The following is a 26,369-nucleotide window of genomic DNA, read 5'->3' as shown; positions in this document are numbered from 1 at the left end:
TTGGTTGCATATGAACACAATGTAGCATTAAACTGCAGACTCAGAAGTGGCCCCCTCATGGCCTTGGAGATCCATTTTGTGCCAGATGCCTGGTCAGTGTTAACCGATATCTACTGCCTGTCATGGGCAAGCTGTAAGAAATGAGCCACATGGTAAAGATCTCGGGCCATCTCGTTGTTTAATGTCAGACCAATTGGTTTCCTGCTATCAGTACACAAACTCTGTCCCCTCTTGACCCTCCCTGATGCAAGCTAGAATGTTAAGCTAAGGTTAACCAACAGGAAGTAAGATTGCTTAAGCTGACATTTTAAAATTTTATTATAAGGATACTCTCAGAACTGAGCTGTCTCAGAGAAACATGACTGTGTAGGAGACACTGGGGAAGGAAGGGACATGGGCCCAGTTTGGCAGGAGGAAAAGCCCAGCATCTGCTTTCTCTTTTAAACACCTGACTCTGGTTGCAATTCTTCACCTCTTAACCCTCAGTACGCAGATACCAATGCTCTGAGACACCTGGGATGAGATGTTCCTAGAGCAGCCATCCCCATCATCACATTGGTGAGGGCCCAGCCCCTGGGCAGCACTCGGTCCCTGGTAAAGTTTAGGCCTTTGGAACCTTATCAAAAGCCCACTGAAGACAACAGGACTTTCCATTTACTTCAATGGGCTTTGGCTCAGGTCCTATAATCTTCTTTAAAAGAAAGACTGATGTTTAGCATCATGATTACAAATACAAGACAAAATGTAACCAAGGCGAATAATTCATTCTAATGTCCAGCCAACACGTATCCCAGGGATTGGCAACCTTTGGCATGCAGCCCGCCAGGGTAAGCCTCCTGGTGGGCCAGGGCAGTTTATTTACTTGCCTCGTCTGCAGGTTCAGCCGATCGCGGCTCCCACTGGCCGTGGTTCGCCACTCCAGGCCAATGGGGGCTGCGGGAAGTGGCAGCCAGCATATCCCTCGGCCCGCGCCGCTTCCTGCAACCCCCATTGGCCTGGAGCGGCAAACCATGGGAGCCGCGATCAGCTGAACCTGTGGACGCGGCAGGTAAACAAACCGGCCTGGCCCACTGGGGGCTTACCTTGGCGGGCCGCATGCCAAAGGTTGCCAATCCCTGACATATCCAGTGTGCTTAGGTCCAGGACATGAGCTCAGGAGACTGATGAGCCATCAGCCTCAGCAGAGTTCCTTTGCTCTCACCCATCAGTGAAGAAAGGGCTAAGTAATTGTCTCACCAAAGTCAATATCAAAATGCTCTCAAGCCTCAGTACAGCCAGGATGTGGTTCAGAGAGAAGGCGACCAAAGTCCTCATGACTTGTTAAGGGATGGGTTGTCAGGAGCATGAGCTAGAGTCCAACAGTATCATAACTAACCTCCTTGTTACTTATAATTATTACATGCCTGACTGAGGGCACATTTCCAGATACATTTTCATGGAAGTGATGCCCAGCAGCCTCCCAAAGTCAAGAAAGTTTCAAATTCCTGCAAGACGGTGAACAGTGGACTCTTCCCCCTCCCCCAACCTCCACACAAAATCCATATGCAGCTCCATCATTAGCATCTTGAGTTGATACATCCCATTAAAACAAATACTGGGGTTGATTTTCTGCTGCATTAAAGAGTTGTGGGGCCTTTAAAGGATATAAATGGCCTTGGGGAATACCCCCACTAGTCACAGTGGCCCTCTATTGGCTTCTCTCCTAGTGTAAGGGGAAGGATGGTCCAATGATAGAGCATTAGCTTAGGACAGGGGAGACCTGGGTTTAATTCCTTGCTTCAGCAGGGACTTCCTGTGTAACCAAGGCCAAGTCACTTAGGGAACCGAGGCCCAGAGAGGCTATCTGCAAAAAGGGGATAACAACGTTTCCTTACCTCACAGAAGCATTGTGAGACTAAATACATTAGGGATTGTGAAACACCTGGAGATCTACTGATGATGGTGTAGAAACAGACTATTGTGATGATGTAGAGACTGGATGTGAACCTAGGACAATGAGCTTTGGCTACTTTTTGAGCCTACGGGAAGCAGAGAGTTTAAATTAGAGCAGTCCTGAGGCAGCTCTGATGCCAAGGACCAGACAGACCCCTGACAGGCTCCAGAATACAGTGAGCATAAAGGGGACTTAACCCCTTTCCCCACTTTTTCCTGTGTTCAACACTGGGATGGCAGAAGCAGACAAAGTTCCAGATGGCCATAGGGAAGTGCTTGTCAAACAGATGCTGTTTTAACTGATCCTCCAAGGAGCTATGCTTTACACAGCAGTTGGGGGGAGGAGGCAGGAGCAAAGCGGCTTTGCAGCCAGGAATGCACAGTCAATGTGAAATTCTCCCAAAATTTAAATAAAGGGCAATTTTCACAGGTTTGCCCTTCAAATATATGTTGAAGGGGAAAGCAGGCAAAGGAAGGACTCCAGACGCGCACAAGAAAGAATCAACAATATCCTGTAAAGTCCAAAATTACGAAGGTATTTTGGTGCCTAAAGATGCAAATTGACACCTAATGGGATTTATAAAGCATCTAAGTGAGTTAGGAACCTTTGCTGCTTTGGTGCATTGCTCAGTATCCTCAGGTACCGACCTACATCTTTAGGCACCAAAACGCCTTTATAAATCTGGGCCTACGTTTTTAACTACTAAATTCTGATTGCAATCCACCATTATATGAGAAGCACTGCACTACGCACTCTCTTAGGAGCTGGTTCCATCCCCCTCACACACACACACACACACAGCTGATGCGAATCAGAAACGCTTTATGCTATATCTATTCCTTACCAAGAGTTTGAATTTCTCCTAATGTTGACTGCACAGTACCTTTGGTCTGCTCTTTACAGACACATGAATAGCTCTTCCATCTCATGCTGTCAAGACAGGTATTTATCAGTACTGGGACTTTCCTAACAGCAGCATAGTTGCTTCTTTCGTCATGGTTGTAAACATTTGGTTCTCAGTGGGATGGAGGAACTTCTCAGCTCCACACTAATAAACTGCAGTGTAGCCATATATTTTTTTTTTTTTTGGCAAATATGGACTGTTCCACTCTGTTCCTCTAATAATACTGGGGAGAGCAAAATAAGTTCTGCTATTAGTTAGTCTGGCATCACTGATATTTACAAAACCTTAACTGTATTTCTGACTGGGATTATTTTAAGTCCAGGATCCCAGGTAAGGTCACTCCACTCTTCTCAGCCATGCATTCAACATCCCCAATTATTAGGGTCTGAAAGAAAAACAGATCTTCCCACCCTGTTGTAAAAAAAACAAACAAACCTTCAAACCCTTCTCTATCTTTCTGGCTCCAAATCCAACAACTCATTTTTTTGTCTAAAAGTGTATCGATGGCATGAAGTGCTTAATGCCAAATTCATGCCACGACTGGATCCATGCCACCAGCGCAGGCACAAGGGAGAGCGATCTCTGGAAAATGAAGTGGATCAAAAGCCTGGAATGAAATCCTTGTTTAATGGAGAGGAAGCCCATGAGATACACCTCTACCCCGATATAACACGACCCGAAATAACACGAATTCAGATATAACGTGGTAAAGCAGTGCTTCAGGGGAGCAGGGGCCGGGCTGTGCACTCCAGCAGATCAAAGCAAGTTCGATATAACACGGTTTCACCTATAACGCAGTAAGATTTTTTGGCTCCTGAGGACAGCGTTATATCGGGGTAGAGGTGTATTAGCAAACTCAGTTAAGCAGCCCTGGGGTCTATGCTCAAAGGAAATGACACATTCACAGTAACAGTTTTTTCAATATGAGTCTATCATCTTCCTATTTAAAAATGTCACTCATGTAGTTTCAGTGTCCCAGAATAACAGGGAAGGTGGGTTTACTGCATCTTTCACTGCTATGCTTTTCTGCAAATAACCTCGTGGTTGGTACAAGGCTCAGGAACAAGTCGGATGTGTAGGGCCATCTAAGGCAAAGCTCTAGTGTAGAATGGACTTGTACCTCCACGATATACAGAGGAACAAATCCTCACACAATACATTGGGTGCAGCAGGGCTCAAACTGTGATCCATGGGACTTATACAGTCCCAATTACCATCACACCCGAACACTTAACAATGTTTAATATATTCATTAACTGGTGTCCAGAGTGTCTATGGAGAGCTGGCTGGCCCCATGGTATCTTTGCCAGCTGCTAATGTAATCCACACACCTCCTGGGTGTGGTGTTCTGTCCCATCTAATGGCACCAAGACCACTTAGAGAGAGAGATAAAATGAGTCTGCTCTGCAGACTTAGCTAACAGGCAGTTACTGGCTGTTAGCTCATGCGAAAGAGACCCCAAGTTTGATCCCGCCCGCCCGCTGACAGACGTGTTACAAGTGAGGGCTTGTTCAGGATTTCAACTGGGAAGACTCTGAAGCTCAGGATGTGCTTCCTCAGCTAGGGGAAATATGTAACCCACACACCTTCTGGGTGTGGTGTTCTGTCCCATCTAGTGGCACTCAGTCCACCTAGAGAGAGAGAAAATGACTCTGCTGACAGCCAGTTGACTTTTAGCTCATGCAGTAGAGGCTCACAAACTAATAAATTCCAGAGGTCCCCAGTTCAATCCTGCACACCAGCGACCGGGGTCTGTCAGGGTTAACCTAAGTCACATTAAAAAAAGCCAGATATACACGACATCATTTCCTGATTTTCCGCACGGAGGCTATTGCTGTAGTTCCTGCAGAGACATTCTGGGATCCCCAGGGGTATTCGGAATGGAGATGTCTAAAAGAGATTGTCTGTCTCAGTTAAGGGGCAGGCAATGCTACTGAGAACTCCTAGCACAATGCAGGACGTGCAAAAAGCAAGCAACCTGTGAACAAAAGAACTTCCTGTATCTTTGTGCCAAGTGAATCAGCACTCACTGACTCCGCCTTCCCTATAATCTAATGCCCAGGAGGAAAGCAATATGCACACCACACCAAAGGTGCTTTTAATAAGAATGGCCATTAGAGAAAGCAGGAGACATAGATGCTGTCTGTTTGAGAGCATATTGTAACAGATGGACTGGTAAGCAGAGCAGAGCGAATTTGCACTGAGGTACCTCAGCCTACGCCTGGCGAGCTGAGGTTTTGTATTCCAGCTCCCACTCGTATCTTCAACCACTGAATCATAGGAGGCTCTACAAAAGGCAGCTGCAGGTTGGGGGGATTGGGGGGAAGAGAGGCTTTCAAGTCTGTATTGTTCAGACAATAGGAATCCAAAACAAGGAAAGAAGTTTACTTTGAAGCCAGTGGCATTTATTTTAATCCACATTTTTCCATTGAATTTTTGTTTCAGCGGAAATTTTCCAACCAGCTCTATGGTGTACTAAGAGTTGTCACCTTTCCTCCAGATGGGAAGGAAAGCTCTGTCCTCACAGCTGGCACCAATCCCGTTTCCTGACTGATGTCTAGTGGTCGAGCTCAGGCTGGTTGCACAGATGGAGTCACTAAAACTAGCATATCTTCCTTCCCCAACTCATGTAACATCCGTTAGTTCGTGGGTGGAGGAAGTAGCTGTCTGACACTTGGCCTGTATATCCGGTACCTCTTCACTTCCTATAGTTTATTAAAGCTTCAAGCACATGTGCTTCAGAGATATTTTATTGTCACGGGTTAATCTGCTCTTGCCTTCTTCTATTCAAGGCCTGCTGAGGGACCTGTCCAGCCCCTAGCACGGGGTAATGCTAGAACATAGGTCTACCCTGACCAAACCTTTTATATGAAACCTCCCTTTTATAGTCTGAGCTTCATAGATCTTGAAGATCCTTTTTGTTGGAGTAACTTCAGTGCTAGCGGGATCAGCTCTGCACTGAGAAATTCACTCGGAGAAGAGTGGGGTGAATTCTGCTTTGGTTTATGTCCCTTTTCATGTCCTGCTTGTAATAAGGGTTTGATGGACAAAATTGCTGGCAAGAAACTGAAACTGGATTATGATCCCAAGAGGTCATACTCCAGTGGCTACTATTCTAAAGCCTGCCCAGGACAAGTTCTGGGGATCAGCTGCCTCTGACGAGAGCCCTCCTCTCTCCAACTATCTGCTCAGGCTACTTGTTAAGGAGGGGATAACAGGTAAGGAAGAGATGACAGGTAAGAAGCACTTGTCAGGAAGAGGCACAGTAAGTATCTTCCCAGACAGAGCAGTTAGAGTCAAGCCAGACAAAAGAAGAGATTTAAGCTTTAAAAATAAATGGCAGAGAAAATAAGCGTGGAAGGGTTCCAGCCTGGGAAGCCGTTTGACTGCCTTAGTCACTGGCAGGGGAGAGAAGTATGGAAGGCATTCAGTAACCTCAGCTAGTAATCGCCCTTGTTCAACCCAGAGCCCTGTGGCTGACCCTCTCTTAGGCAATGTGTGCCTGACTTTCAGAAGAGCTGAGTGCACAGAAACACAGCTGATGTCATTGGGAGCTGCAGCGCCTCTGTGTTTGTTTTTCCCATCTGGAGATGTGTCCTCCCTTCAGAAAGGATTTTCTGGCACCTCTCTTAGGACAAATACCTTTTCCTCTCTCTCAGAGACTCTCCTTTGGCCTGCTAACTCCTCCCACACACCTTCTTATAAGGTCAGAATGAGAGAGAAAGAGTTCTCTTCAGGGTACAGGAATTCAACTCTTCTGAAAGGAGCTACATGAATTTAAGTTTCTCGGCAAAGTAAATGAGATCAGATGGGGACTTTTGCTCTTTTACGGAGTATCCAGGCAATCCTGACAGCATCCTCCAGCAATCATTTGAATAGGACAATTAAGGCATCTTGATTCAATGACTACACATATTTCTAGCCCCTGGGAGTTTAATATCTTTCCCTGCCAACAGCTACATGCTGATTAGAGTCCCAGTCCTCCCCCATTTAAGTTCATGGAAGTTTTGGCATTGAATTCAATGCAAGATGATCCAACCCTAGCTGGGTCCATGGCTGGGCCCTTTCTGCACAGATAGGCCCCTTCACAGGGTTACTAGCATTTTAGCAGGTCAAGGACTGTTACATTACTCCTTGAGGAATAGACCTCAGTTGGCTTCAGTGAGACAGTTAATTAATATTACAGGCAATTAAAAGTCATAGCTGGGATAGATGAACTAGGAAGACTTTGCCAGAGCGACGGACCAACATTCTGAAATGAATCCAGGCTAGTACTTGAACAATTAGCAATAAATACTTAAAGCCTGGCACATCACCATATGAATTAAATGACACATAGCCAACAGGAGCAAGCGGGAGGGGGGAGCGGACTATCCGTACAATATCCCCATAGGGATAGTTTGAAAGCAACAAAGCCGAGTTTTGCAAACGCTTCATGTCTTAATGTCAGAAGTAGTTAACTATTTCCTGGCTATCCACCATTCCATTACCACCTTCCCTCAGCCCTTTAGCACTTTGCTTCTGGGACACAGTTCAACACACAGCTGCTGCAGTTAAACCTTGAACTGTAACTGTTAGGGTTATGTAGTGTCACATAATTAATTTCTTTTCAACACTGTATTTGTTCAAACCATCTCCTATATAATTTCTCACTATTAGTTCTTAAGTTTTGTGATTTTAAATTAGTGTTGTTCTTACTGCATAAATTAGTGCTATTACAAGAATTTATTTTCTATAATGCAAAGATTTTTTTTAATACTATGGCTATATTAACCATAATAACTTAAATGGATATCTTTCTCTCTTTGGTAAGAGATTTCACTCTTTAAATTTTTGAGTTAAACAATAAGATCTGAGCTAATAAGATTTTCCTCTGGTTTAGAGGGAAACTGGAAGGGAATCAAAACTCTCATCCATTGTGGAAAAGAAACAAAAATGCTGCACATATTTAAATTTGTGGGCGAAACAAAGGAATTATCAAATAGTTTGACTGCTATGTGAGTGCATTGCATCGGGCGAGTTATACTCTGTAGCAGTATGAAAATCCAATCATTGTGGACAGGATGAGACAGTAAACTACTGAAACAAGCAGGGACACATTCCACTTTACACAAGTTTACTCCAATTCTTTTCTCCTTTTTATTAGGCAGCAAGCAGCAATCGGGCATCTACTCAAGCAATGAGACCAGCCTTACCTTTGCATTCCCTTATAAACTCTTCATAGTCTGTTCCTTGGTCTCCGGGGACTATTGTAGAGCCGTCATACTTAAAAGTCACCCTTGGGGAAGGGGAAAGGGAGGGAAACAAGAAAATATTAAATGTTTTAACATTCTTAAAGCATCTTCCCCATTCAAGCATTAATAGACAAATCGAGACTGTAATTTAGAGGGATCCCAGCACTTTCAGACTACAAATACAATCCTAGTTTGCGTGTTGTATGTAGCTGGTCATTGTTAATAGGAGGACAAGCAAATTCTGCCCAGTATTTTCAATTTAGTACAGAGCAAATTGAAAATCCCGGTTCAATCACTTACTGTACAAATCCGCATCCTTCAGCTTGCCAAGGCAGTGTGGCGGGGCTGAATCTCATTACAGGCTGGGCTACGAGAAAGCTTGTGCCCGGAGGATACGAAGAACGTCAAGGCGCTGAAACTTACCAGGTAATATCCGTGCCATCGTCCCTTACGAGGTTGTAGGCTTCTCTGCACGCCTCCTTGTCGATTTTAGTTGCCATTTGCTTGAGAGCCGGGGTCAGGAGGGAGGAAGGGATTTCGGCGGAAGGAAAGTGCTTGTGCCCCCCTCTCCCTCAAAACACCAAAGAAATCAGCGGAGATGAAGCTTGCGGAAGGTCAGGGCTGGGAACGGCGCAGGCTTTTGTAAAGATCCCGCAGCCGGGCTGCAGCGCGCGCGGGGAAACGATGCTGCGGCTTTGTGCCCGGGATTGCCGCTCCGGCCGGCTTGCTCAGAGCCCTGCTGAAGGATCAGGCCAGGCGGCTCTTAACCCCTTCGCTGCCTGCTGGTCCCAACCCCGGCGGCGGCAGGGGGAGCTTGCCTCCTGTGCTCGCTGATTTCTGCCCATCCAGTGCAGGAACCCCCCTCCGCTTTGCAACACAGTGGCGTTTCCTTACCACCCCCTTCCTCCCACGGCTTTTTTTTTTTCACACCCCCCGCCCCGTTCTCCTCTGCAAAGCATTACTGGGATTGCGATGCGATGATGTAATAGCGTTAGCGAGAGGGTGCGGGAAGCCCAGGAAACTGACCAAAAAAATCATCTTGCCAGAGATTTGTGCTGGCTTCGGGGTTTCACGGGGATGATGAAGAGGATTCTCCTAGAGAGAGTCCTTGGCGGAATGTGTTAGGGTAACCACCCCCCGGGCTCGACCAGAAAGTGATGCATTACAGATTCACTCCCACCAGGGCTCAGGAAACAGGGACAACCCTTGTGCAAGATGACACAGTCCCTTGTAACTCCTCTGGGTCAAGAAGAGGTTCCAGAAGATCTAGAGGTAGCCCAACGGGAGGCACCTGACAAGGAACAATCTGGTGCAGGTAGGAGATGTGAAAGAAAGGGACTGTATCCTGGTGGGCGACAACAGTGAATTTTCAGAAGGGGGGGGTACAGCCAGGGTCGCCCAGGGGGGGCAAGTGGGGCAATTTGCCCCAGGCCCTGGGCCCTGCAGGGGCCTCCACGAGAATAAAGTATTCTATAGTATTGCAACTTTTTTTTATGGAAGAGGCCCTTGAAATTGCTTTGCCTCAGGCCCCCTGCATCCTCTGGGTGGCCCTGGGCAGAGCCAGAGCATGAACAAACCACTTGAGGATGTTCCATAAATGCAATAATAGGCGATTCTGCTGATGCACGTTTTTTAAAAAAAAGTATAGTAAGGGTAAAATAATGTGCTGCATATAAAATTGGCAGGAAAGAAGGGAAGCCCGCCAAAAGCTTTCAGCCATGACAGGAAGATTAAAGATCTTGAACTCTGGGTGTGGGTGATTTCGCATTTCCCTCAGTCGGGATTACCCCAGGTTTCAATTTGTGACTGGGGCCCTGCCAGCTCCTGGGTCTTTGTAGGCTTGTGGGAGAGTTTTACTCTGTGTTTCAAAGGCAGCTAGCTCCCCCTCTTGGTCTGCAAATTACAAACACTCAGTTCAAACTAGTGTTACCAAAAAAACCCCCAGTGCATATGATGGAATTTGGGACATTCACTTACAGAGCTAGAGAATAAAAGGTGGATTTGCAGCTGTAAAATTTGCACCTGCATTTCTTCACCCACAAGAATGGAGATGTATACCTGAGCCTGTAACTCCCTGAGAAAGTGTCACCATTAATCAGAGGTTGTAATTAATAGTGAAGAAAATCAGAGTTCTGAAAACTAGACAATTACAGTAGAATCTCGCTGGTTCTTGAAGATTTGGAGACCCGTTGTGAATGACTGAATTTTTCAAATAAATGAACAACCACAATAAAAAAGAAGAGCTTATTCCATCACATTTTATACACCATACTTTGTTCATTTCCCTTGACAACTGTTAATAGTTGGTGAGGTAATATCTTTTATTGGACCAACTTCGGTTGGTGAAACAGATGAGCTTTGGCGCTTAAACAGAGCTCTTCCTCAGGTCTGGGAAATTGACTCGGTATCACAGCTAAATACAAGGTAGAACAGATGGTTTAGCAAAAATAGTTAACATGTTTCAAGGGACCAACCTGGCTACAACAACACTACATGAATTATTAGAAGCATTTCAGAATACGCTGTTGTATATTTTGTAAAAGTGATGAAGTTTTAGTAGTATGTCACAGGGCCAATACCTCTCCCCCACCCCTGTCACCCTAAGGGAGGGGTAAGGGTGTGGTAGCCCCATGGTTAAGTCAATATGGTTGCACTCAGCCACAGGGTTGTGTAGTCCAATGGCTAGAGGCAACAGAACTCCCCTTGTCTTCAGGGAAGCACACCCCAATCACCAAACTCCATGGGACTCCCTTTGTCTTCAGGGAAGCACACTCCAATCACCAAACTCCATGGGACTCACCTTGTCTTCAGGGAAGCACACCCCAATGGCCAGAGTCCATGAGACTCCCCTTGTCTTCTGGGAGGATCAGACCCTACATTCAGGTAGGCTACAGCCACTAGATGGAAATGTGGTCACACACTTTAATACAGGGATGGCCAACTTGAGCCTGAGAAGGAGCCAGAATTTACCAATGTACATTGCCAAAGAGCCACATTAATATGTCAGCAGCCCCGCCATCAGCTCCCGCCCCCAGCGCCTCGCGCCCAGTGGCAGCCCCACCCACCAGTGCCTCCCCCTCCCTCCCCGTGCTTCCTGTCCACCATAGTCATCTGTTTCATGGCATGCAGGAGGCTCTGGGGGGGAAGGGGCAGGAGCCTTGGGGGAGTGGGGTCAGGACCTGGGGCAGAGCCGGGGGTTGAGCAGTGAGCACCCCGGCACATTGAAAAGTTAGTGCCTGTAGCTCCAGCCCCGGAGTCAGCACCTATGCAAGGAGCTGCATATTAACTTCTGAAGAGCCACAGGTTGGCCGTCCCTGGTTTAATAGGGTGATCTGTTTACCTGCCGCGGCCCCAGGTTCGGCCGATCACGGCTCCCACTGGCCGCGGTTCGCTGCTCCTGGCCAATAGGGGCCATGGGAAGTGGCACGGGCCAACGGATGTGCTGGCCACAGCTTCCCGTGGCCCCCACTGGCCAGAAGCTGTGAAATGCGGTCAGTGGGAGCTGCGATCGGCTGAACCTGGGGCCGTGGCAGGTAAACAAACTGGCCCAGCCCCCTGGCGATCTGCGTGCCAAAGGTTGCCGATCCCTGACCTAGCGCGTTGGATGATGATGTTGCGGACCTCTTCATTAGTGACATGGTCGAAGTAGAAAATTCCCAGGATTTTATGGAAGTATCTCATCTTCACTACCTGTATTTTCCATTCAAGTTCTGCTGTAAGGGTCCATGTCTCGCATGCATACATAAAAATGGAGATGACCAGTGCATGCAGCCATTGCAGTTTGGATTCCAGGGAGATGTTCTTCTTCCTCCAAATTGGCTTAAGCTTTGCCACTGTTGTTTGCACAGTTCTCACCAGGATTTCTACCTTTGATCCTTCATCAGTGATGATTGCCCCAAATACTTGAACCATTTCAGTGTCTCCAGCTCTTGTCCACTGACAGTGATATGTGAGCTGATCCCGTCACGTTTGTTTATCATCAGCTTGGTTTTCTCTGCACTGATTTCCATGTCGTATTTTGAGGAGGTTTCATCCAATCATTTCACAAGGTTGGCAAGTTCATCTTCGTTACCTGCCAAGCCATCAATATCATCAGCAAATCGAAGATTTGAGATTGTTTGCCCCCCCAGCGCTGACTGTGCATATGTGATGATCTAGGGCATCAGTCATTATGTGCTCCAAGTAGATGTTGACCAGTGTGGGCGAAAGAAGGCAGCCTGGCTGGACTCCAACAGTGCTGTGAAACCACTCTCCTATTATGCCATTGACGAGAACTGCACTACTGGCCTTAGCACACAGTTGTTTAATGGTAAGAATAAGCTTATGACCAAGAGATCTTTATGAGAGCTTCATGCCATACTCTGGGCTTGTCTACATCAGAAAGTTGCAGCGCTGGTGAGGGAGTTACAGCGCTGCAACTTAGGAGGTGTACACATCTGCAGGGCACCACCAGCGCTGCAACTCCCTGTTTGCAGCGCTGGCCGTACTCCCGTTTTGTCTCGGGTGTAGAGGATCCAGCGCTGGTGATCCAGCGCTGGTAATCAAGTATAGACACTTACCAGCGCTTTTCTTGACCTCCGTGGAATAAGCAGGTATCCCAGCATACCTGAGGAAGCCTCTGGTAATCAAGCTGGTCTCCTTCCCCGGCTTGCTCTCGCGTTCCCCGAAACCCCTTGAAGCCGCCCAACAGCGCTGCAGTGTGGCCACATCTAACACCACTTGCAGCGCTGGTTGCTGTAAGTGTGGCCACTCTGCAGCGCTGGCCCTATACAGCTGTACTAATACAGCTGTAACAACCAGCGCTGCAAAATTTTAGATGTAGACATGGCCTCTGTCAAACGCCTTCTAGAAGCCTATGAAGACATGGTAGATGTCCTGCTGGTGTTGCAAGTACTTCTCACATAGAACACAAAGATTGAAAATCTGTTCTGTGGTACTTCTTCCCGCACGAAAGCCAGGCTGTTCTTCCGTGATGATATTATTCTCCGTTTGGCTGCACTACCATCCACCAAAACCAATAGGCTCTTAAGTTTCTGCCTCTGGGTATTCGCACTATTGCCTCACTCTTAGCAGCTAGATGCCACCTAAGCAGGAAAGCAATTCACAAACCAGGAGAAGACAGATGTTGTATGCAGGGCCCAGTCCACTAGGTGTGCTGGAAGGCCGCTGGCTGAGTCAGGTCCCATTTAAGTGCTGCCAACGCTGTCCACCACATAAGTTTTTCCCAGTGGTTAGAGCGCTTGCATGGGTTATCCAGGGTCACTTGCCCTCTCTCCAGTAGAGGAGACAGGACCTCTCAGGAGGATGATCTAACCATTGAGCTAGGGGGTAGTCTGATGTGGGGCTTGTCATAAACAGATAGCTAAGGGTTAACATCTCTTTCACCTGGAAAGAAGTAATCTGAACACCTGACCAGAGGACCAATCAGAAAACAGGATTTTTTCAACTCTGGGTGGAGGGAGTTTTGTGTCTGTGTTCTTTTTCTTCTGCCTGATGCTCTCTCAGCTATGAGGAGTGATTTCTATTTCCTGCTCTCTAATCTTCTGTTTCCAAGTTGTGAGTACAGAGATCATGTATTTACATGTCTATAGTTGCGGGAGTGCTTTGATTTGTATTCTTTTTGAATAAGGCTGTTTATTCAATATTCTTTTAAGCAATTAACCCTGTATTTGTCACCTTAATACAGAGAGACCATTTGTATGTATTTTTCTTTCTTTTTTATATAAAGCTTTCTTTTTAAAACCTGTTAAAGTTTTCTTTACTGGGAAATTTCAGGGAAATTGAGTCTGTACTCACCAGGGAATTGGTGGGAGGAAGAAATCAGGGGGAGATCTGTGTGTGTTGGATTTGCTAGCCTGATTTTGCATTCCCTCTGGGTGAAGAGGAAAGTGCTTTTGTTTCCAGGACTGGGAACGGAGAGGGGGAGTCACTCTGTTTGGATTCACAGAGCTTGTGTCTGTGTATCTCTCCAGGAGCACCTGGAGGGGGGAAGGGAAAAAGGATTATTTCCCTTTGTTGTGAGACTCAAGGGATTTGGGTCTTGGGGTCCCCAGGGAAGGTTTTTCAGGGGGACCAGAGTGCCCCAAAACACTCTAATTTTTTGGGTGGTGGCAGCAAGTACCAGGTCCAAGCTGGTAACTAAGCTTGGAGGTTTTCATGCTAACCCCCATATTTTGGACACTAAGGTCCAAATCTGGGACTAAAGGTATGACATGAGTGGCAGCGGTTACGGGATAGACAGAATCCAGAAGCCAGTAGGAATATTATATTTTTCTTTTCTCTGCTAAGGGATTTTTAGCAGAGAGAAACAGTTTGGTTTTAAAAGGGAACCAGAGAGAATTTTTTTTTTCTGCTCTCTCTGGCAGTTTGTGGCTTGCATAGTAAGCAAGAAGCCATTAAGAGGCTGTTAAGGGTCTTTTGTCACACAATAGCACTCCCATTAGGAGTCAATTACCAGCACTATATACATGCAAATAAAGTGGTTTTTCTGGTTTGCTTTACATTGAAAACAAAGGGCAAAAGCCCTGTTGCTAGGCAGACCCCAGGAGGCAACAGAGAACCTGCAGTTCTGAAGATAAACACCGGAGGGCACCCCAACACAAGAAAACAGGAACCATGCCTACCAAGACAAAAATGGAGGCCAAAGCACAAATCAAAGAAGCTGAACACAGGCGAGAACTGGAAAAAAGACTACAAGAGATGGAGCTGAGAGAAAGAGAAAGAGAGGCAGCCTACAAAGAGAGCAAGCAGCCAAAGATGCAGACCACCAAAAACAGCTGGAACTCCAGAGGGAAGCCCACTGACAGGCCATGGAATTAGAAAAGGCTAAGCAAAACACAGCCAACCCTAACCACCCTGCGCCAATTATTGCTCCACAGCACAGGAAATTCCCCACCTACAAGGCAGGTGATGACACCGAGGCCTTCTTGGAAAATTTTGAAAGAGCCTGTCTTGGGTACAGCATCCCCGAAGACCAATACATGGTAGAATTGAGGTCACAGCTCAGTGGACCTTTAGCAGAGGTGGCAGCTGAAATGCCTAAGCAGCAAATGAATGACTATAAACTTTTTCAAACCAAGGCCAGATACAGAATGGGGATAACCCCAGAGCATGCCCGTCGGCGTTTCAGAACCCAAAAGTGGAAACCAGATGTGTCATTTCCCAAACACGCCTACTACGTTGCAAAAAATTATGAGGCCTGGATATCAGGACACAATGTTAAAACCTTGGAAGAACTGCACCTCCTCATACAAATGGAGCAGTTCTTGGAGGGTGTTCCTGAAGACATCACACAGTACATACAAGATGGAAAACCCAAAAATCTCGCTGAGGCGGGGGAGATTGGAGCCAGATGGATGGAAGTGGCAGAAAGCAAGAAAGCTACGGTCAAGGGGAACGAATACCCCAGGGGGCACACCGACCATAAACCCTACAACCGAGGACAGCCAAAGACCCCACATACCACCCAAGTCAAGCCACAGACGCCCTATTCGTCCACCTCACCAGTCTCCAGTAACTCACCTCGGCCCAGTGACCCATCAGATGGAAGATGCTTTAAGTGTAATGAACTGGGACATATCAAGGCCAACTGTCCAAAGAACACCATGCGAGTGCAATTCATTACACCACCATCACACCAAAGATCCCCAGGCCCGGATGCCTCTCAAATACCCTTGGAGCGAAGGGAAAATTTGAGAGTGGGCGGAAAGAAGGTTACTGCGTGGAGAGACACGAGGGCACAAGTGTCAGCTATCCACCAATCCTTCGTTGACCCCAAATTCATCAACCCAAAGGCCAAAGTTACAATTTACCCCTTCATGTCACAAGCTGTAGACTTGCCTACAGCTGAACTGCCTGTCCAGTACAAAGGCTGGTCAGGAATGTGGACTTTTGCAGTCTATGACAATTATCCTATCCCCATGCTACTGGGAGAAGACTTGGCCAACCAGGTGAAGCGGGCCAAGCGAGTGGGAATGGTTACACGTAGCCAAACCAGGCAAGCTTCCAGACCCATTCCTGTTCCTGAACCGTCCACAGACGCCCCGTCTGGGTTACCAGAGACCCAGACAGAGGTAGTGGACCCGGATTCCATGCCAACCACTGAAACAGCCACAGCTCCCTCATTCTCTCCTGTTGAAGCTGTTCCATGGGGGATAAATAATGAAAGAGTGATTGGAGATGGAGGACTGGACCCAGGATCTCCCACCAGGCTGCCCTAACCACTGAACTACAGAGTCCTTCTCACTCACACTCACTCCCTGGCCCAGTGACTATGTAAGTATTTATCCACAGTAGAACAGTCATTGGACCAGAGGGAGAGAGTGGGAAGAGGGAATGCATGTAATGGGATTTCTCTTAAGGCTCCCAGAGGCTTTTGGCCATGGGAGACTATAAGTTAAAATGGATCATTAGCAGCTTGCCCCTGCTCCTTCACCACTCATGCATCCCACCTTTGCTCTTTTCCTGCCCTTTCTTTTCTAGCTATTTCGACTATTCCGCTCTGCTGGGCCATCTTGTGCTTCTAGCTCAGCATGCATTGTTGGGAGAGCAGCACTTCCCTTCATGAAATGACCCTGCTATTTTGGTGCATGCATTGGGCCACAGACAGAGGGAGGGTAGAAAAATCCCCCACCCTTGAGAGTGGTGGAACCCATAGTGTGTGTGTGTGTGGCGGGGAAGCTGTGGGTCTGTTGCATTCTCCCTGCTTCCTCCCAGGCTCCACCAGGACCCCTGCTTGCTCTGAACAGTGCAGCCAGGGGCTAGGAGAATGAAGACATGCGGAATGGCTGCTCTGTGCACCTTCAGGTGCAGATGGATTTCCAAACACAAATCTGCCCAGAAGTTACTGCTGGTCAGGCTGCAAATCTTGTGTGTATGCGTGAGTGCATGCACGCAGGGGTGGTGGATATTGTGGGCATCACAGGTGTGCGTGCTCACAGCAACCCAAGTTGCTGAAGAGGTGTGCTGCTGCATTTTGTCCTCATTATATTTTCCTGAGGACATATAGTTTCATATCCAGATAAATAAAAAGACCACAGGATTACTGGCATTGTTATGAACACTTTTTGATGGCTTGGCTACGTGTTAGGTACACACACACCCCTTTACAGAGATTTTTAACATCACGACGTTAAATAAAACCTAAGTAATCATCATCACCTAAGTAATAGTGTAGTCTCTTATAGTGATTGTCTTCATTCAAATATTTGCAACAGTTATCTTATTTGCATTACACACCTACTGCTGCTAACCCCCAAAACAATCATGGAATTATAACAATAGTTGCAAATATCACATGTAAGAAGTGCTAGGAAAACTTAACAGGATGTATTAGGCTTGGCTGTGTTTAGATATTTGCCATACAACCTGTTACCAAGGGATAATTTTTTAAGCGGTAGGGATTTGGTGTGGAGAGTTACCCAAAAAGTGGGCATCCTCTAGGACAGGGAGTTTCAACCTTTTTCTTTCTAAACTCCTTTACCCCCCACAACATGCTATAAAAACTCCACGGCCCGGTTGTGCCACAATAACTGGTTTTCTGCATATAAAGGTCGGGGCTGGCATTAGGGTAGCAAGCAGGGCAATTGCCTGGGGCTCCACGCCACAGGGGCTCCCACGAAGCTACATTGCTCAGACTTCGGTTTCAGCCCTCAGTGACGGGGCTCAGGGCCACGAGCTTCAGCCCCATGCAGTGGAGTTTCGCCTTTCTACCCTGGGCCCCAGCAAGTCTAATGCTGGCCCTGGTTGGCCCTCCCTCAGAAACCTTCTCGTGCCCACCCCTCTGGGTCCCTGGACCTCTGGTTGAGAACCAGTGCTCTAGGATAATTAAAAGAATAGTTAGTCATTTTAAAGGAAGCATCCAACTTTGCTGAGCACGAAGGCTTATTGTAGCTCGCCTCCTGCCAGGATCTACTTTCAAAATTGCCTTGGGTGGGAGTCTACGTCTCCGGCGGGACCCAATCCTGCAAGATTTGAGAACCCTCCACTCCCAGGAAAGTCAAGAGATATTCAGCATCTTAGAGCAGCCTCTCTCCACTCCCATCCCTTGTTGGGACATGGCCAGTAAGGGGGTGCTGAGATCTGTTTGGAAGTGGGAGTCCAGCAGCCAGGCTCAACTCTTCAGCAGTCCTGGCCTTTAGCCCAGAGCCTGAGCTGTGGCATCCCTGCAGCAGGTGGGAAGAGAGGCAGCTCAGGTAGGATAATGAGGCATGAGGAGGTGTGAGAGCTGGGGAGCAGTACATACTAACTTAAAAGTCATTAACTCATCTCCCCCTGCCCTGGTCATGCAAAAATCAGTGCATGCCGGTAACTTTCTATAGGGGAGTAGCTCCGCTGACTTTCAGGATCAGGTAATGGCAGGCCTGGGCCCTAAGAGCGCGAGCAGGGGGAAGTGTGCCAGCTAAAACTGGGAGCAGGAGGCCACAGTAACCTATCCCTTCCCCTCTCCTCCTGCCTTCTGCAAAACAAGGTTGGACTTTTCCCTGGGAAAGGCAGACAGGAACCACAGTCCTGCCTGAGTGGAATATTAATTCCCACGGACTGAGCCTCTGGCTGCCAGAGCAGCAGCAGCTGCCTGGCTTGGAGGCTGCTTGTTTGTTTGCAGTAATTTGGCTTGATCTCAAGCAGCCTCTCCTAATCCCACCCCGTTTATTATACCCTTCCCCTCCCCTCCAAACAGCACAGCTCCTCTCTCGCTATTGGCTCCTTCCCCTTTCAATCCAGCCAGCATTTCCTGGATGAGACATGGCTGCAGAGGGAGAGGAGAGAGAGACACCAGCAGCGGCCAGAACAGCCTCAGCATCAGCCTGCGGCGCTGAGTCCCATTGGGGCAGCTGGCACTCCGGCCTGGAGACTGTAGGGACGCTGCACAGTGGTAAACTCTCCTTTTCTTAGTACCTAGACAGCATTGGGTCCCAGCCTTTCATCCCTCCCAATTGCACTAAAGAACAGGAACATGCCTCGTGCTGCAGCATTGAGCCAAGTGGAGTACAGCATAACCTGAGAGTAGTTAGTTAACTCCCACCCCCTTTAGTCAGGGCAACTCTGTGCCTTTTCCTCCCATCCTCCCAAACAGTGATCTGAGACATTGCAATAAAATGCAATGTAAAATTCGAGCGATCCAGTTTGCTGCTTTCCCCTCTTTTCTCTCTGCTTTCAGAGTTTCAGTGCATCTTGCCAGATTCTTGTTTGGCTATAGCTAAATTGTGAGGGGGGGGGGGTGTGGGTGCATATGTACACCCAACCCTGGCAGAACCTGGTCTCTGGAAGGGCTCTACAGTTTATAAATTTGTGTGGAAAAACTGAGCCAAGCTGGGTGAGGTAATAGCTTTGAATTAAAACTGAAGAAGAATCTCTTACCTTTCTCCAGAGCGGATTCCTTCAGACATTGTCTCTCTGTCCATGTATCTGAGTCTGTGAATATCTGTTATAGAAGAAATCCTGAGGCAGATGATGTGGTGGTTACTCAGCCTCTTTAGTATGGGGAGGACCAAACCCATAACTCTTTCAAATGACAGCTCTGCTCAGGGTAGCAAGCATAGGTCTCAGCGGAGGTGAGTGACCTCTCTCCATTGTTCTCAGGCAGGCAGACCTATGCAGCTCCAGGTGAATTTCCACCAGTCGGTAGTGAGACAAAATGTCTTTAATGGAGTGTGTGTTAATCTGTTGCTGGGTTCATAAATAGTGTTTGACATTAGCTGCACATTGCTTTTTGAGACCATGCCCCCTCCCCATCCCTGTGGCTGAATCTGCCTGCAATAGCTAAATAGTTCAGAGGGATTCTCTCAAGGGTTTTTTACTCCAAACTGCGATGTAGCTTTAGAACTGTCGGAGAAACTCTTTTGTGTCATACAAGCTCTTAAAATAAATAAATGAGCAAGAAGTGTGTCACTCCAACTCAATCTGCCCCTTCTTGGGGGGAGAGGGGGCATGAACTCCAGTACAATGTTTTTGGTTACTTTTTTTCTTTATTCTTAAAGTGAATTTAGTGCTGGTGAAAGGTGCTGTATTAATAGCACTAGAAAATGAAGTAATCTATTTATTCCTTCACGCTGCCATCCCTGCCAATGTGCCTCACAGACCATCTGTGGGTGTAGTCTGGTAGATCAGTTTCTCTGGCTTGTTCAGCCTGATCTTGGTGATGTAGTCACAATCCTAATGAAAACTAGACTGAAACCCACCAAACTCCCTTCAGCTACCATGGGCTACTGACCTGAGCTGGATTGGAACCAGCAACCTAGAGGAAAGCTCTGTGTCCTATTACTGTTCAGACTTCTCATGGTGTGGTAGGGACTAGCAGTAAAGCAATAAGCAATATTTTCAGAGGTGTGATGACATTGATAATACTGGTGCATAACTGAAAGTGTGGTGATGAGATTTGATAACTTCAGTGTACATTAATGTATTATCAATAAATTTGGTACAACAAATTTTGGCCAAATGACAAAATAAGACCAATAGAGGGGGTTAGGGAATCTGTTTTCAACACTGAACTCTTTTTAATGGATAGATCAGTATATACAGGTGTATGTATGTGTTCCTATTGTCTGGTTTTTTTAATTCCTATGTGACTGTTTGGCCATCATTGAGAGGCTGATGTTAAGCTCATATGCTGAGAACTTATTTTCTGTTTTCTGTTCTAGAAGTAAAACAAATCATCCTATAATGGAGGCAACCAGACAAACGAGAATTTCTCGACCGCACAAGATAAGTGAATCCTCCAAGGTTAGTGAATTCTGCATTGCTTGCTAAAACTTGTAATTAAAATTATGATTACTTTGAAAGAGACACCTCTCCTTTTTTAAGGGGGGATGAGACAACCATGATGAAACAACTGAATATTTAGTTCCTAGGTATATAATGTAGCATGTAACAAGTTTATTTTAAAATGTAAGTTGATTCCATTGGCTGCAGTTAAAAAAAACTGCAGCAAATAGGCCATCTGTTCAGAGTGACTCATGATTTTTAAAAATGGCACATACTGGCAAAACGTAATCCTTCTCTGTATCTAGAGGTTTTTCTCCAGTAATTCAAAGGGGGTGTATTTAATTTTGTTGCTGAATTTAATTTTTTAAAGATTTGTTAAAGAGACCAGTTAAATTTTATACCTAGGCTTAAGTTTTGTACAAATCCAAACCCTGATCCTGCAAACACTTGCACATGTGAGAACTCCCTGTGAACTCAGTGGCACTGCTCACAAGCATAATGTTCACTTTCTATGTAAGGGCTAAGGGTGCTATTGGGATCTGTTTCTGCACCAATGCACAGCTACATTGACTTCAGTTGGGATCCTACGGTAGTCTATACCAGTAGATTCTGATGCAGAAGTGGAGACGAAGTGTTGTAAATCCGTAATGTTAATAATGATTCCATTAATTTTATTTAATCTTAGTGCAAATGGGGGAGGATTGTATTTCAATATTGCTCTGCCCTTTTTGCAATCTGAACACTATGCCCTTATGCTAGTACAAGGGAGCCAGAAAAGCTAAATTCGTCAGTTTCAATATCTTTGTTGTCAAAACTGAATGAAAAGCAAAGAGTAAAGCATTAATAATAGTCCAGAGTAAAATGGATCTTCAAACTTTTCTTGACTATAGTAACTACAAGGGTTGAGAAACAGGTAAATAAACATTTTTAAAATACATGACTTTCAATCTTGTCCCTTTACCACTGCGCAGATCACGTGTAGCTTTTAAAAACTGTAGCATAATAACAATCACTTTACAAATCTATAATCTCAACAGCAGTGTTTTGTCTCTTTGCGTATGCCGTTGCTATTATTATTTATTAACTTTAGAATTACTAGTTAATATTAAACCTGTTATACAGAATATAAATAGCATGAGAAAACTGTTAATTTTTAATGTCAAAGTCGTCTTGGTCTTGACTTTTGCAGCTCTCCGTTTTTCTCAAAGTTCTAAGAGTGAACAGATGACTTGGTAAGCGGGTGAAGTGTATTAACGTATTTTGAGTCATGACTGCATAGTCCCATGTGTGCTCAGTTTATGCTCAGCGTTCAAAGTGGCAGCACTTCTCCACTGAGACAAGAAGTCAGGGAATACAAGTTGTCATAAGTGGCGTTCAGGATTACCCTGCTGATTCTGCAGCATGTTTAATAAGTAGGAGGCGTTGGTAACTTGTAAATTCTCTGTAATCTTGTTATGCAAGACAATGATATTAAAGAATGTAAGAGAGAGAGATGATAATCCTGTTACAAAGGGAAGAGAGCATATATTATTTTTAGTTTAATCCAATATCTATACATCTGAGGACTTCAGAATAGGGTGTTACAAGCTGTCTGCTATTATCTGGTCATTGTCTAATGAAAGTTTGTCTTGCAGAATCTGCTCAAAATTACTGGTTTACCTTTTGGAGACTCCATATAGCGCACACGTGTCATTGCATGCTCTCTTATTTTTTGATGTTACTTATGACTGCTTTTGAAAAATGCATTAACAAAGATAAAAACTTCCTAAACTTTTAAGTACATTCCACTTGTCATTGGGGGTTCACCTTGGAGTCTGCTGACAGCATTTTAACATTTCTATGATTAATTAGACCCTTTCAGAGCTATTTTTGTTATTTATTACAGTAGTGCCTGGAGACCTGGACTGAGATCAGGGCCCCATGATGCTGAGTCCTGTGCAAACACATAGTTCCTGCCCCGAGGAACTTAAATTCTAAGAACTTGTCTACATGGGGAACAATTTTAATAATTTAAGGTGCAAATTTAAACCAACATGGTTATATTGGTATAATCCCCCCATTCCCTGTGTGAACACTCTTATTCCAATAGAATAGTGTATTTTTTTTTTATGTTGCCTAAGGAAAGGTTGAAGATGAAGCTAAAAAAGCCACTCTTACACCAGAAAGTGTCTCCACATGGCAAGTTATAGCTGTATACTTATCGCTATAACTGGTAAAACTTCCCCAATTTAGGGATGCTTATTTGAATTTTCTCTAATCCCTTGCAGCACAGTTCCAGCTCCGATATAGTGCCACAGTCTAGGTAGGGGCATGGTCACAGGGCAGAATCCCACCATAAAAGCTTTCACAATCTTGATGTAACCTTCTCTACATCTATAATTGTTAATACTAGTCTAGCATTTGACAGACCATGTACCACATTCTAGACTTCTGATATATAATATGCAACAATTAAAAATGAAAACTACCTTAGCTTCTGGATGATAGCAACAGTCAGTTGGGAATGGGTTACCATCATACTAGGTGGCTCTAAACACAGATGAACAGTATTATTATTATTATTTATTTATTATTTTATTTGAGTGCAGATGATGTGTGTTGGATCTGTACGGAGAGGAAGACACAATCAGTGCCCTAAGGAGCTTACAAATGAGCTATCCTGCCAAGATTTACCATAGCAGTAGCTTTTACGTAAGTCTTGGCAGGGTGACTGTTGAAATCAGACACAAACCCAACATGACAATTATTATACATGGGTTGAATGACCAAACTGCAAGCATTGCTGTATGAACACTTTCCACTCCCAATATATATGTTATACCTAGTAGGTTACTTTTAAAAGACTTAATAGGTCCTTTGCGGTGTAAATCTTTATGTGTGCTATACCTAGTGAAAAAGAATATCTGCTCTTCTGTGAGGATGAACACTTCATCTACTGAAGGAAGCTGCTGTCTGATATAATTTCTAAGAACATAAGAATGTCCATATAGCATCAGACAAATGGTCCATCTAGCCCAGTATCCTGTCTTCTGACAGTGGCCAATGACCGGTGCTTCAGAGGGACTGAACAGAACAGGGCAATTATCAAGTGATCTGTCACCTGTCATGCAGTCTCAACTTCTGGCAATTTGAGGTTTAGCGACACCTGGAGCATGGGGTTGTGTCCCTGACCATCTTGGCTAATAGCCATTGATGGACCTATCCACCATGAACTTTTCTAATTCTTTTTTTTTTTTTTTTTTTAAACCTAGTTATACTTTTGGCCTTCACAACATCCCCTAGTAATCAGCGCCACAGGCTGACTGTGCGTTATATGAAGTACTTTCTTATATTTGTTTTAAAGCTGCTGCCTATTAATCTCATTGAGTGACCCATCATTTGTGTGTTATGTGAAGGGGTAAATAAGACTTCCTTATTTACTTTCTCCACACCATTTATGATTTTATAGTCCTCTATCATATCCCCCCTTAGTCATCTCTTTTCTAAGATGAATAGTCCCAGTCTTTTTAATCTCTCCTCATATGGAAGCTGTTCTATATCGTAATCATTTTTGTTGCCCTTCTCTGTACCTTTTCCAATTCTAATACATCTTTTTTGAGCTGGGATGGCCAGAACTGCATGCAGTATTCAAGGTGTGGGCTTACCATGGATTTATATAGTGAAATTCTTCATTTCAGGTGTACAGATGGGCTGACCACCCTAGTCTAGTCCTTCAGAGTCTGAATGAGCAGAGACACCAAGGTCTTTTCTGTGATATTATTCTGGTGGTGGATGAACAAAGAGTCCCTGCCCATCGGAATCTCCTGGCTGTTTGCAGTGACTACTTCAACTCCATGTTCACCATTGGCATGCGAGAGGCCTATCAAAAGGAGGTCGAACTATTTGGAGCCTCTTACATTGGTCTCAAAGCTGTGGTGGATTTCCTATATGGTAGTGAGCTGTCCTTAGATGGTGGCAACATTGATTATGTGCTGGAAACAGCTCACCTGCTGCAGATCTGGAAGGTGGTTGACTTCTGTTGTGAGTATCTCGAAAATGAGGTCAGCGAGGAGAACTACCTGTACCTTCAAGAGCTGGCCTCTATTTACAACCTGAAACGCCTGGACTCCTACATCGACTCTTTCATCCTGCAGAACTTTGGCACGCTCTCTTTCACGCCTAACTTCCTGCAGAACATTTCCCTCCAAAAACTCTGCCAGTATCTGGGGAGCAGCAACGTGCAGCAGGAGTGTGAGCACGACTTGCTGCAGGCTGCCTTGCAGTGGCTGACACAATACCCGGAAAGAGAAAACGAGGCTTACCAGGTACTGGACAACATTCATTTTCCCTTGATACCGAAGAGTGACCTCCTCCATCGAGTCAAGCCTGCTGTCTGCTCTCTTCTCCCGAAGGAAGCAAACTGTGAGGGGTTTATAGAAGAAGCGGTGAACTATCATAACAACGTCACAGCCCAGCCAGTGCTCCAGAACAAGCGGACGGCTTTGCGTACAAATGAAGAGAGGCTCCTCTTTGTGGGTGGGGAGGTTTCGGAACGATGCCTGGAGTTAAGCGATGATACCTGCTTCCTGGACACCAAAAAGGGGCAATGGATAACAGAAACGCCACTCCCAGCCAGGCGAAGTCACCACTGTGTTGCAGTGCTGGGAGGTTTTATCTTCATAGCTGGAGGCAGCTTTTCAAGAGACAATGGAGGGGATGCAGCTTCAAATCTTCTATATAGGTATGATCCCCGCTGTAACCAGTGGATAAAGGTGAGACTCAAGCTGTATTACATCTTATTCTTTTAAAGTCCTTAATGTTTAATTTTTATCTTTGTTGGTGGAAGGAGAACACTCGTGGTGGGCACTAAAATCTACCCGCATATCTGTTTGAAAATGTAAAACACCCTTCTCAATAGAAATAGCTAATTGGATAACTTCTGTGAACACTGTAGTTCCACCAGTAGTGAAAGACTATGACATTTCAAAAATTGGTAGTGATGAGGGGCCAGATCTTCAACTCCCATTGGGTCGTAGGCACCTAACCTGCTTAGACACTTTTGAAGATCCCATTTGGCACCCATCTACACCTTTAGGTGCCTAAACACCTATGAAAATCTGGCCCAAAATGCTGTGCAAGGACCACTTTGCAAGATTTTAAGGCCATACAGGGACTAGAGTAATTAAAGATGGAAAACATCTATTGAATCGAGTCTTTCCCCTTTCATGTCTGAGTAGAGAACCCCCTCCCTCCCAATATTAAACCGATACTACATTTTGGACTGATCTTCCATTCTTTGTGTACTCAGAACCCTCTGGGGTTCAGTGTTTGAGTCTATTGCGGTATCTCTGGGCTCACAGGATACTGCGCGAAGGACCGTGTATCTCTAAGGTATAGAGTGGTTTGTCTCTTAGGCTATATCTGCACTTGGAGCTAGGGGTGGGATTTCCCGCTCGCGTAGACATACCTGTGCTCGCTCTTATCAAGCTAGCTAAAAATAGTAGTGTTGCTCCAAGTGCATATCGGTGCAGTCCAGGTGGTTTTCTACGCAGGGCAGCTAATCCATGCCGTTGCCTGTGCTACCACAGCTCTGCTACTATTTTTAGCAAGCACA

General features: G+C 45.6%; 2 protein-coding genes and 1 long non-coding RNA gene across 9 annotated transcripts in view; 2 read left to right on the top strand and 1 right to left on the bottom strand.

The window, feature by feature from the left end:
* Positions 1-8,964, bottom strand: part of COTL1 (coactosin like F-actin binding protein 1) — a 30,573-nt gene extending 21,609 nt beyond the window's left edge. The window contains exons 1-2 of the mRNA XM_050923278.1: positions 8,495-8,964; positions 8,033-8,115 (exon numbers count right to left, since the gene is read on the bottom strand). Coding sequence (XP_050779235.1) covers positions 8,033-8,115; positions 8,495-8,571 — 160 coding nt within the window. The 5' untranslated portion in view covers positions 8,572-8,964. The remainder of the gene's footprint in view (positions 1-8,032; positions 8,116-8,494) is intronic.
* LOC127034430 (uncharacterized) lies at positions 5,565-7,833 on the top strand. The gene is made up of 2 exons (XR_007769389.1): positions 5,565-6,055; positions 7,722-7,833. It is a non-coding gene; the product is annotated as an uncharacterized LOC127034430 (long non-coding RNA).
* Positions 8,124-26,369, top strand: part of KLHL36 (kelch like family member 36) — a 28,867-nt gene continuing 10,621 nt past the window's right edge. Inside the window, exons 1-6 of one of the 7 annotated variants that reach the window (XM_050923260.1) lie at positions 8,124-8,497; positions 9,255-9,386; positions 10,834-10,954; positions 12,055-12,380; positions 20,713-20,794; positions 24,454-25,527. In XM_050923260.1, coding sequence (XP_050779217.1) covers positions 20,735-20,794; positions 24,454-25,527 — 1,134 coding nt within the window. In that variant the 5' untranslated portion in view covers positions 8,124-8,497; positions 9,255-9,386; positions 10,834-10,954; positions 12,055-12,380; positions 20,713-20,734. Of the gene's footprint in view, positions 8,498-9,254; positions 9,387-10,784; positions 10,955-12,014; positions 12,381-18,749; positions 18,945-20,712; positions 20,795-24,453; positions 25,528-26,369 lie in introns of all 7 variants that reach the window. The other 6 variants (XM_050923254.1, XM_050923259.1, XM_050923257.1 and 3 more) reach the window with 6 other exon arrangements.

This window comes from Gopherus flavomarginatus, chromosome 14, assembly GCF_025201925.1.
Source record: "Gopherus flavomarginatus isolate rGopFla2 chromosome 14, rGopFla2.mat.asm, whole genome shotgun sequence".
Classification (NCBI taxonomy): domain Eukaryota; kingdom Metazoa; phylum Chordata; order Testudines; family Testudinidae; genus Gopherus; species Gopherus flavomarginatus.
This window is presented reverse-complemented; position numbering and strand designations above follow the sequence as displayed.